The following is a 12,516-nucleotide window of genomic DNA, read 5'->3' as shown; positions in this document are numbered from 1 at the left end:
TTGACAAAAGGCAAAGAAATGATTTCAAATATGCTGTTTTTTTATTGAACATTTGCCCCATTGGGCTTTAAGTGCAAACTTTGCTCTTATTAAACCAAAAATGAATGAATAAAGTGCAAAACTCTGTAAAATAAGTTGAAAAAAAGTTTTAAAAAATATAATAAAATATAAAGTTTTATCTCTGAAAAAAAAATCTGCAAATCAGCACTTGCAAACATACAGTAAGTTATATTTCCAATTAAATAAAACAAGACATTTTCTAATTAAACTAAACTGGGTCTTTGCATGCTAAATAATAATGCAACCCATGAAGGAGGTAGAGGTGTGTAATGTCAGTCATTACATTTGCAAGTTTTTTGCAAGGAACACGAGCCGGTCTACTGCATCTGGCTTGAGGGATGCCCGGTGGCATGTTACAACGCCCCCTCCTACACTAAAGAGCCTCTCCGATGGGGCACTTGTCGCAGGTATTGAGAGGTATTTCCATCAATCATTAACATGTGTGCAGACAAGGTAAAAAAAAAAAAAAAAAAAAAAAAGTGAAAAATCGATTTTACGAGTTTCACGTTTTAACATCGTTCTAATTACATAATCGCGATTACGATTTAAAATCGATTAATCGAACAGCCCTACTCGAGAGCCATGGAGATGGTTTCAGATCACTATGGGCTAACTCCTGATCTCTCTCGATATATATATGTGTGTGTGTGGCTTTGCTAACCCAAGTCCACTGAGGAGGAGGTTTTGTATTCGTCTTTGTGCACTCATGCAGTCCTGATGCATCGCTCCACATGTAGCGGTCGGTTGGAAGACCTCTGAAACACACAACATAAAAATGGAACCAACATGGGATTTAACGTAAGTTATTAGTAATGTATTTCATTGTCATGTTAAATCTAATAGATAAGGTAGTAGTAGTAGTAGTAGTAGAGTTTATTTCGAATATGAATCATAAAAAAAGAAAGAAAAAAGACAATCGTCTTAACATGAGACATAACAAAGTACATATTCGAAAGGGAGTGAGAAGAAGTAAAACTTATAAACTCTCACCCCCTCTCCTTAAATATGACTAGCTAACACATGCAAACATAACATTATGCAAACATAAAAAAAAAAAAATATATATATATAAATAAAAATAAATAAAAATGAAAAAACAAAAACAATCAAAACAAGACAATAAAAACATTGTAGCAACATAAGCTACTGACTGTGTAAGAAAGTGTAGTGTGTAAGAAAATAAGGATAAAAATAGATAAATACAAAATAAACACTGTATCATTGCACCCAAGCATTTTGCTCATCCCTGTACCTCTGAAAAATAATATCTTTGTATTTTATTTTAAACGGTTTAATATTTGGACATTGCTTTAATTCCATTGAAAACTTGTTCCATAGCCTCACCCCGCTGACTGAAACACAAAAACCTTTCCTGTTTGTGCGTATTAATGTGACATTAAAATTACTTTTGCCCCTTAAACCATATCTTCCCTCATGAATACTAAATAATTTCTGTATATTTGTTGGTAACAGATCATTTTTTGCTTTGAACATTATTTGCGCTGTTTGATAGCCCACAATATCCATAAATTTGAGTATTTTGGACTTCAGGAATAATGGGTTTGTGTGTTCCTTGTAGTCAGCATTGTGGATTATTCTTATTGCTCTTTTTTGCATTATGGTTAATGGCTGTAGAGATGTTTTATAATTGTTGCCCCAGATTTCTGCACAGTATTGAAAATATGGTGAGACCAGGGAACAATAAAGAGTGTGGAGTGATTTCTGATCCAAGACCTTTTTAACTTTATTTATAATGGCAATGGTTCTTGAGACTTTACTTTGTACATGTTTGATGTGTGATTTCCAGTTGATTTTATCATCTATGATTACTCCCAAAAATTTAATTTCATTAACTCTTTCTATTTCAACTCCATCTATTTTTATTATTACCTTAGTATTTAATGTATAATTGCCAAACAACATTATTTTAGTCTTACTCAAATTTAATGATAATCTGTTTCTGTCGAACCATTCTTTCAGTTTGTTCATTTCTATGGTAATATCCTCTTGTAGCTTTTGTAAATTATCCCCGGAACAAAAAATATTAGTGTCGTCTGCAAATAACACAAAATGCAATAACTTAGAAACCTGACATATATCATTGATGTACAAAATAAAAAATGTAGGGCCCAAAACTGACCCCTGGGGTACCCCACATGCAATGTCCAAGCATGGAGAAACACAGTCACCCAATTTCACAAACTGCTGTCTCCCGCTTAAATAACTTTTCACCCAATCCAACACTATTCCCCTGATGCCATATTTTTCCAGTTTCTTGATTAGTATTTCATGATTGATCGTATCGAAAGCCTTTTTTAAATCAATGAATATCCCAGCGGCATACTGTTTGCGATCTATTGCATTTGTTATTTCTTCTATTGCCTCTATTAGTGCCAATGATGTAGATCTGTTTGATCGAAACCCATACTGATTCTCCACAAGTATTCTGTTCTTCTCTAAAAATGAATCCAGTCTGTTGTTAAAGAGTTTTTCCAGAATTTTTGAGAATTGTGGTAACAAGGAGACAGGTCTGTAGTTTGTGAATTGATGCTTGTTTCCAGCTTTGTACAGAGGTATGACTTTAGCTATTTTCATTTTTTGAGGGAATGAACCAGTTTGAAATGATAAGTTACAGATGTATGTTAATGGCTTTGAAATTCCCCCAATGACCCTTTTAACTAGTGACATATTAATATCATTTAAGTCAGTGGACTCTTTATTTTTACACTTCTTAACAACACTCAAAATTTCATTTTCATCCACTGCTTGTAGGAATAATGAGTTATGATTCCTCTCTACCACGGATTCATCATATGTACCTGAGTCAGGGATTTCTTTTGCAAGGTCAGGTCCCACCCTTACAAAAAACTCATTGAGGCTGTGTGCCACCTCTTTCATGTTATAATTTTTAATATCCTTATCCATAAAATAGTTAGGCAAACTATTATGTTTAGAGCCCCTATTTATTATATTATTTAATATTTTCCATATTCCTTTAATGTTGTTTTTATTATCATCTAATAACCTCTTATAATAATCTTTCTTACTTGCTCTTATAATAGTGGTTAACTTATTTTTATATTTTTTATATCTATATTCTATATTCTGAAGGTGAAAATATTAGAGAAAAAAAAAACATAGTTTTGAATTTACCACTTACCTGTTCGTGTAACCGGTGACTGGATTCCACCTCTGGTTCTCATAGATGTAGACACTCTTGACATCCGTCTGCGTGTAGATGTTATCCGTGCTGCTAGCCAGTCCCTGGAAGAAGCTTCCCCCGTATCCACCGGTGTAGATCCAGGCGGTGTGGTCGTAGCCAATCCCCCACACGATCCCAGCACTGTTACACTCCACTGAGCGCAGGTGGCCCCCAACCTGCCGCCAGAACCTGCACAGAGTAAACAAAGAGCTAAGAAGTGCACATACGATTACACCCTCATCTATCAGAGGGGTCTTCCTCTTTCTTGAGCAGTCCAGTGACGTGCCAGTCGGTCTTACATCTGGTCGCAGGGTGTGGGGTAAGGCATGGCCTCCAGGGCAGGGGAGGGCTCACTGATGAAGATATCTCCTTTACAGGTGATGGACCAGATGACCTGTTTGGAGGGAGCACCGTGGAGTCCCCTGGAGTCACAGCACGACATGCTTAACAAGGCCAGCTGCAGAACGGTTGGTTGGCGCAGACAAATGCATAAAAGGAGAAAGACGAATGACATTTAAAGATAAACAGTAATTTGATATGGCAGAAAGAAAGACACTCTTCGTCTTTGCACGACACACATCACGGGGCATGATGAGAACAAGAGGGAGTATAAGGATATGGTGCAAGTTGTTCTAGGTTTCCATACGCACCCAGTCATGCATTTCCAGCTCTGTGGGAGCTGCCAATCTGATCGGCCACCTCTGTTTGGTCCGCTCGGGTGTGTAGATGGCAAAAGTGTGCTTGGCTTCATTAAGCACCGGAACCAGGATGGTCACTTCATTGACAAAGGCGTGCAGGTACTGCAGGAGTCGTCGCAAGGTGGGAAAACGGGGGGAAAAATGCAGCAAAAGTGTTAAACACATGGAGATATTCTGCTCCGGGGACGTTAGAGGCTCTAGAAACGTTCTCCAGAAAAAGTAAAGATCAATGATGTATTTTTTTGGTTTGTAAAATGTGATGAAATGAAGATTTTCTATTCTGTGATCTTGACTTCTTTTCATGCACATTTTTTTTTATTCCTCACCTTTTTCTCCTCATAATAATTGTAATAGATGAATAAGATCCCGTCTTTGTTGCCATCTGATCCTGAGAACTGCTCCAAGGCAAAATGAACATCGATCCACTTGTACGGCTTCCAGTCTCTCCACCACTGCATGGTCCCCTTCTTCACCCACACCGACTGCCATGTTGAGAAAATGTTCGGCGCATGTCACGAATTGAAAAGCTGATGATCGAAGCATTTAAACATTAGCTGCCAGGTTTAACGTCAACATTTACCTGCTCTATGGCTTGCTCATAATGTCTAAAATCCTCCATTTCTCTCTTGCTTCTTTCATTCAGTTGCTCAAAGATTTGTTTCCGCCAAGCTGCCGTCTGTGCAGGGGTGACTGACAGACTCATGGACCGGACTGACTGCAGCAAAGCTGGAAGTAGAAAAGTAAGACAAGCGGTTCAAAATACCATCAACTGTCACATGTTTGGGATATTTTAACCGTCTCGTTCACGGACTGAAGCATATGCGGCGAGCAGAACTCACATGAAGTGTTCATGGAGCTGTTAAACCAGTTGAGTTGGGAGTAGCAGTCCACAGAACAAGCTCCTCCGCTGACCCAGGCCCACAGCGGGTGCTCGTCCGCCCCGTACGGGTCCTCCATGGCGAGGGTGTACGTGGCCACTGAAGACAGGCTGCAGGTGTCAGCTGAGTCCAACCCTGCTCCGGTCTGAGCCTGCTGGATCTGCGCCTCCTCAAGGTCTACGTTAGTCCACTGAGGATCAGCGGCACCGCCGGACTTGCCGGGGGAGAGAGCTGCAGCGGCACAAAGATTTATTTCCTCTCCATCTCCAAGGACGACCTCCTCTTCCAGGACAGCAGGAGTGGCCGATCCAACGTCTTTTAAAGTCTTTCCCGGTTCTCTATCAGAGACGAGTTGAGAGATGAAGCTGTCGCTGGTGACCTTGGGGATGCGGGGTTTAGGGGTGTCAACAGGCACATCAGACTCGGGATCTGTGGGGGCGTTAGACATGGTGGAGATGTCGGCTCCATCTGCAGATCCTTTCTCTACGTCTGATTCCACATCACTCGCTACTGACTGAGCACGCACCTCACCAGAGAAGAAACATCCAGCACTGTAAGACAGGAGGGAAAACCAAAGATGTTACTTAAATAATTAGATCCTTTGTGTGTGTGTGTGTGCTAGGGCTGTTCGATTTTGCCCAAAAATAAAATCTCGATTTTTTTCTCTCAAAATCCGATTTTCGATTACGATTATTTTGTGAATTGACAAAAGGCAAAGAAATGATTTCAAATATGCTGTTTTTTTATTGAACATTTGCCCCATTGGGCTTTAAGTGCAAACTTTGCTCTTATTAAACCAAAAATGAATGAATAAAGTGCAAAACTCTGTAAAATAAGTTGAAAAAAAGTTTTAAAAAATATAAAGTTTTATCTCTAAAAAAAAAAAAACAGAAAAAAAAAAAAGTGAAAAATCGATTTTACGATTTTCACGTTTTAACATCGTTCTAATTACATAATCGCGATTACGATTTAAAATCGATTAATCGAACAGCCCTAAGGTGTGCGTGTCCTTCCAGTGAAGGATATCCACCTCTGCAGGCTGTTAGCGCTGGCGCTGGAGTGGGATCGGTCTCCGTCTCGGGGAACGGTGACAGCCTTCCAGGTTTTACCGCTCAGTTCACTGGAGGTTACTCCCTGCCTGAAGTACAGCGCTCGATCCTCACAGCCAATAGCCCACACCTAAACACAGCGGCAAGAACCTAACATGACTGGATAACTTGGTGCTAATAAAACAACTGAAACAGCCAGGCCAAGAGATGTTTGTCTCTTTCTCTCAACCCCGGTGATTGAGGCTGTTGTTTGTGTGGCCAGAAGAGTCACCTGGTCGTTCAGTCCTACGTTGATCATGATCATTTCTCCCACCATGCTGATCCAGCCAGAACCACAGGGGTTGTGGGAGTTCACGCCACGCCTGAACCACACCTGGAACAGCAAAAGACAAATGTGATGGACTACCGTATTTTCTGGACTATAAGCCGCTACCTTTTTCATAGGTTGTGAACCGTGCGGCTTATACAAAGGTGCGGCTATTCTGTGGATTTTTCTTCCACTGCTCGGGGCGCTCTAAATTAGAATCGGAATTAGAATCAAAACTAAGACAAAATAAATGCAAAGATAGAAGTAGGTAGAAGCAGATTTCAAACCGGTTATTTTCTCTTGGTTCTGTCCCGTTTTAATCAGCAAACCGTGTTAAAAGACACTGTTAGGGAAGGATCTATTTAGGTACAAACATGTACATCATTTATAGTTCAAAATCATTCTGTACATGTAGTAAATATATAATCTAACAACATATATATCTGCGACTTGCATATCTTTTTTTTTTAAATAGAGCGGATGCGGCTTGTATGCAGGTTCGGCTTGTATATCTTTTTTTAATTATTTTTTTTTAAATAGAGCGGATGCGGCTTATATGCAGGTGCGGCTTATAGTCCAGAAAATACGGTAATTTAATCTTATTATATTAATACTTGTTTTTGCACAGTCAGGCCTGTTGCAGCTCCCATTTCACTGCTATTGTCTGTTGTCAATGTCACGTGACAAATAAAATTCTTCCTGATTTCGATCTTGACCTGTAAATGAAAGTATCACCTGTTATATTTCCACTTGGGTTCGTATGTAAACTGTTTTTAGCTTTTCTTCCACCTGCTAAAACACAACGCTGGCTCCAGTTTAGCTGGAGTTTACAGAAGTAGTCTCTTCCCCTTTGCAAAAGCAGATGGCGTTGGATATATTAGTCAATTCCTCCTCACAAACTAATTTAATTCTTAACAAAGTGCTTCAATTTTAAAGTTCATCAAACACTGAACAGCTATAAGATCATGACCACTGTGTTGTTTTGGTACTTGCCTTCAGCCGAAACATTTTTTTCAGACCAATCATCCCTCAAAAAAGGCAACATCTTTCCATTACATTAGCTCAAAGGACACAAGAAAAAACAAGTTTTATATCTTTCATCGGGTCTCAAAACTTCCCAGATACTAATACGATGGGGCCTGATTGCATCTGTGGGGCAGAAACCCATAGAGACCCCAAACCACAACCCACAGGACGACGAGGATCTATCAACAAGTACCATATACTCCAGGACGCGCTCAACTAGTCAGAACAGAAGATGGACCTACCCACAATAAGGAGGTGGTCATAGTTTGTTAGGGTGAAACATAACCAAATATTGTGCTGGAGAAACTATTGCCTATCTATTTAATCAAAGATGTACAATCTTGTAAAATTCTTCAATACTTTCAGTCTGTCTTCATTGTTCTACAACCTGAAGTCTGTTCTTTGTCTATACTGTATGTTTAATATTTGGACGGAAAAACATAGTGTTTGTTCATAGAAGTATATTTTTACTCCTTTTATTGTTTCTTTGCCTCAGCTGTTATCTTACTTTATTGTCTTTGGTCACAGCCCAGACAACGTTGGTTCCCACGGTTACGTGTATCGCTCCCACCTCCGGGTTTGGACACTCCACCACTGCCCACGACGTACCTGGATCGCAGGAGGTATTACAGTCTGACAGTAAACACAAACATCCTCCTACCGCCAGTGAGCCTGCGTCTACCTTTGGGGCAATCACGACCGATGCCCTCCCGGACGATCATCTGGCCCTCCCACAGCACGGCCCACACCAGGTCCCCCGGGCCACAGCTTATCTGGACCACCTCTGCGGGGAGAGGCACGTCCTCCCACGAAGAGCCCTCGGGATTGTGGTGACAGATCCCCTCTCTGAACCAGACCTGAATCAAACATAGAAGGATTATAAAGGGATATTAAAAAGAAAACCATATACTTGACACGGTTATTAAGGGTTTCACTTCACAAATAAGCACCGCTCTTATGAGCTGCGTCTCAGCACATGACTTGGTGAAAGTCAAAGATGTACTAGCTAAGGGAAGTTACTTGAAATTTTTTCTTCACTTAGAGGTCAATTTCAGAAACTGTCTCTCAATGAGCAGGAGAGGATAAACCAAAATATTATAGATTATAGATCCACCATAAATTACAACGGCTTCATTGGACAAAAATTACAAAAAGCCTAATCGTCTGAAAGAATCAGCTAGTCCCTCCAGAGTTCAGTGGGAATTTCTTGATACAGATCAGATCACAGATTACACAACATGATTAATCACACACACACACAGGAGCAACTGGGATTTAGACTTTCAAGATGTCTTTGATGAGCTAATTTTACCTAAAAAGATACAAAAGGTTTTTGGGGAAAGTCAGGGGAAGAAAAATTCACTTATCACCTAAAATAACAATGATTGATAGGTAAAGTTCATATCAGTTGCTCTTGTGGATACATATCATGAATGATCTTGTATTTGGCGCCAAAACTTGACACGGTTATTAAGGGTTTCACTTCACAAATGAGCACCGCTCTTATGAGCTGCGTCTCAGCACATGACTTGGTGAAAGTCAAAGATGTACAGTACTAGCTAAGGGGAAATTACTTGAAATCTTTTCTTCACTTAGAGGTCAATTTCAGAAACTGTTTCTCAATGAGCAGGAGAGGACCCTCCTCTCACCCCCTGCCCATTTTCATTGTGCAAGTATATAAACCAAAACATGACATTTATTAGAATATATGTTATGTGAAGAGTGTAAGAGAGCGTGGGTGTTTGTGCACGGGGCTGCGTGTGAGAGTCTGACCTTGCCCTGCAAAGACACAGCCCACAGGGACAGGGAGCCCCGGGGCTCCTCGCTGATCTCCCAGCCGCCGCAGCTGATGTCGTTGAAGGGATCCGGCAGAGTCGTCTGCTGTGAAGGGATCTGTCAACCCACAGAGGACATCAGCGCACGTTCATAAACTAAAACTACGCATTTATATTGGACTGTATGAGCAGTGTGATACACACCTTTGCCCAGGTGTCCATGGCTCTGTACCTCCTGTAACGGAGCCATCTCCTGCGACGGACGCAGGAGTTCCACTTCTTGTCTTTAGTGTAGTTGGCAGGGAAATCAATGCTGTAAGTCCACCCCTATCAATACAAACTCATTAAGAACTGACGTTGAAGTTGGGGTGATGGGGTGCGAAAAAAATACAATAAAAAAAGCATCTAATGCTCACCGCTTTCTCTGTGGGCTCTCCCTCAAAATTTTCATCCGAATACCAGTCACCTTCCCACTCCCAGCTGCTGGAGGGGAGCTGGAAGCTGTCCAGATGTTGGTGTTGCAGACCCGTGACATCACTCCACTGCCAGCGGTCGCTTGGCAGCAAACGGTCCGAGAAACCGTCGACAGGATTCCAACGCTGGCAAGGAAACCAGAAATACCACTCATCTTCCATAATGACAAGTAATAGACACGGGGTATTGCTCCAAATTGGATGTCAACTGCAGTGATTTCCAGACAAGTCTGAATCCATTTGGCATCGCTCCCAGTTTGGAGGCGGTTTTAAAAATCATTTTAAACCCAAACTTCAGAATTGCTTAAGTACCTATTGTTTGTTTTGAAACCTACAGGGGTTGTCCTACTTCTGGTGCAATTTAACTTCCAATCACTCATCATTTAACCAACAAATAACATCATACCTGAGAGCTATACCATGTGGGGAGCTGTACACAAGCCTGTTGAATATCTCTAATCCTTCCTTCATAAGGGGCTCAATGTGAACTTTCCGTTTGTTTTTTGTTTTTTTTTATAACCTTACTTGATTCTCGTAGGTTTCTTCTTGGTAGCGGATGGGCAGGTCAGAGGCGTGGACTTTTAGGTAGATGCCGTTGTCGCAGGCGATGCCCCAGCAGCACTGCTGGGCTGCCGTCACCCGCTTGAACTCCATCTGAGCATCGCGGCACTGCTCCCACTGCTGCCCCACTGTGGACAGGCTGTAGACCCGCCCATACACATCCACGGCCCACAGCAGGGACACAGGCATGGCTGCACCTGGACCAAAGCAGGAACATGATGAAATTACTGTATTCTGACACAACCCATGACGACATCAGGTAAAGCTTAATAATCGACAAAAATTTAGCAAAACTTGTCACTTGAACGCTCATTAATGCAACCCTCCAAATAGCAGTTCTTACTAGGAATCATGCATGGTCAACAAGACCAACTACACCTCTTTTAGGAGAATGTAAACACTGTATTATAGATCCACTATAAATTACAATGGATTCAATGGAGAAAATTAAGAAAAGCATGAAAAAAGGTTAATAGTCTGAAAAAGTCAGGTAGTCCCTCCAGAGTTCAGTGAGAATTTCTCAATACACATCAGATCACAGATTACGCAACAGAATTAATGAGTATCACACACAGATGAGCCACTGGGATTTAGACTTTCACAATGTCTTTGGTGAGAATTTTACCTACATAGATACAAAGAGTTTGTGGGGAAAGTTAGATGAAGAAAAATACACATATCACCAAAAATAACAATGATTGATGAGTAAAGTTCAGATCGTGCACTCTTCTGGATACATATCATGAATTGTGTTGTATTTGGCACCAAAACAATGGATTACATACATAAATTATCTACATACAAACCAAAAAGACAAAAAAAAACAACTAAATTTGCAGAAGTGAATTGTTTTGCAGTGTCCAAAACTTGCCAGCTTCTTTTTAAGAGAACCTAAACAGTTCATATATTCCTATCCACCACCTAGGAATGGGCGATATTTTACCGTTCACGATATACCGTCAAAAAAATTCCTCAAGGTAAGAATTTTTCATCTTGCGGTAAAAACGATAAATTCCCGTTGGTGACGTTTTTGTGTAACAAACATGGCGGAAGGCGGATCTGAGAGTGAGGAGCTCGTTGTTAAACGAGGCTCCAGGTCTGGAACTGGTTTGGATTTAAAAAGAGAGACGAGGAGCAAACATCATCTATTATATGCAGAGTCTGCAAAAATAGAAGGAAATGGTTGTTACATTTTGATATAACGTTTGACTATTAGGAAAAAAAATTGCAATAGTATTTTACTTGTGGCATGTTCCAACCACAGGTTAATTTGCACATTTTATTTATATTAGAAGAGGTCATCACTGATTGGAATTTATTTTCAGTGAACTTTGATTTATTTGTCCCGTTTCTTTATTTATCAAGTTGTATTTTTTTCTACTTTGTGATTTTATAAGCTAAGAAAACTTGTTTTGGGGGCTCCAAAGACTGAATGTGGTGATAGATTTATAGTTAAAAAGGTGGAGATGAATTGGTATTTTTTTTTAATCGTCATTTTTATCGTTATCGGGATAAATGCCAGAAATTATCGGGATAAATGTTTTAGTCCATACCGCCCATCTCTACCAGCACCTGTGTCCCATTACATGTGGCATGCATCTTCTCTAAACTGTAGTTATTACATGCTTTACCAGTCTTTCTGTTTTCTTTTTCTTTTTTTTGCAGTTAAACCTTTTTCAGGGGATGCATATTACATAGCTTAGACATACAACACAAATGAGTACATTACAGCAATGCATTGCCATGGCACAGCTGCAAACAGCATATTCTCAGACTTTAAAGCTGTGCACAAAAATCTTGACCATGTGTTGAAATGATCTTTGTCCAGTGACAACTGTTCACTGGTTGTTTGTTTACACAGCCTTTTGCTCGACATCTCATGTCTCATCTAAAGCCTTCTGTTTACTTTACCTGGATCAACAGCTTTTATCAAGTTTCAGCTTGTACGACACATAACAAGTGACATATGACGTGGCTGAATAATGATATCGTGAGAGATTCCCAGGAACGACCAGCGGGGATGCTGCTGCTATCACTCACATACTGTATACTGAATATTTATGTCTTAGTATGTTAGGAAAATATAAATGTCAGTTTTGTCATTGCGTTACGTTTGTTACTGTATAACAAATTAGCTTATATTAATACTTTATAATACAAGCCTTAGTGAACTAAACACCACGGGAATGTAACACTATGTTTCCCTGAAATGTCTCAAACAACCTTAAACTGGTCTTTTACAGCATTCACCTTCTCAGAACAGGCTTACAGGCTTAGCCTCCTAGAAATAGCAGAAATGACAGTTCACCAACCTGGCGTTTCTTCTCATAAAACGTCTTCCGGTGCAGGTCCTATGTCTTTATTTTTCATTTGATGGCGGTACATGAACGAACAGCGATGCAGCTCATCATGTGTGCGGTGCTTTTTGATATTTTTATCCTAATTTCGCCTCTGCATGAATCAGGAAGTGCGGTGGTTCCTTCTTTC

At 40.3% G+C, this 12,516-nt stretch overlaps 1 protein-coding gene across 1 annotated transcript in view; it reads right to left on the bottom strand.

Moving 5' to 3' along the window:
• The window catches only part of tecpr1a (tectonin beta-propeller repeat containing 1a), a 17,742-nt gene extending 5,226 nt beyond the window's left edge, over positions 1 to 12,516 (bottom strand). Inside the window, exons 1-16 of the mRNA XM_061707674.1 lie at positions 12,342 to 12,516; positions 9,994 to 10,226; positions 9,412 to 9,594; positions 9,200 to 9,322; positions 8,994 to 9,113; positions 7,903 to 8,077; positions 7,729 to 7,829; positions 6,159 to 6,260; positions 5,869 to 6,017; positions 4,800 to 5,389; positions 4,541 to 4,686; positions 4,287 to 4,442; positions 3,913 to 4,062; positions 3,562 to 3,719; positions 3,221 to 3,451; positions 722 to 815 (exon numbers count right to left, since the gene is read on the bottom strand). Coding sequence (XP_061563658.1) covers positions 722 to 815; positions 3,221 to 3,451; positions 3,562 to 3,719; positions 3,913 to 4,062; positions 4,287 to 4,442; positions 4,541 to 4,686; positions 4,800 to 5,389; positions 5,869 to 6,017; positions 6,159 to 6,260; positions 7,729 to 7,829; positions 7,903 to 8,077; positions 8,994 to 9,113; positions 9,200 to 9,322; positions 9,412 to 9,594; positions 9,994 to 10,218 — 2,703 coding nt within the window. The 5' untranslated portion in view covers positions 10,219 to 10,226; positions 12,342 to 12,516. The remainder of the gene's footprint in view (positions 1 to 721; positions 816 to 3,220; positions 3,452 to 3,561; positions 3,720 to 3,912; positions 4,063 to 4,286; positions 4,443 to 4,540; positions 4,687 to 4,799; positions 5,390 to 5,868; positions 6,018 to 6,158; positions 6,261 to 7,728; positions 7,830 to 7,902; positions 8,078 to 8,993; positions 9,114 to 9,199; positions 9,323 to 9,411; positions 9,595 to 9,993; positions 10,227 to 12,341) is intronic.

This window comes from Cololabis saira, chromosome 19 (assembly GCF_033807715.1).
Source record: "Cololabis saira isolate AMF1-May2022 chromosome 19, fColSai1.1, whole genome shotgun sequence".
NCBI classification, from domain to species: domain Eukaryota; kingdom Metazoa; phylum Chordata; class Actinopteri; order Beloniformes; family Belonidae; genus Cololabis; species Cololabis saira.
Note: the sequence above shows the minus strand (reverse complement) of the source record. Positions and strands in the feature narration are given on the sequence as shown.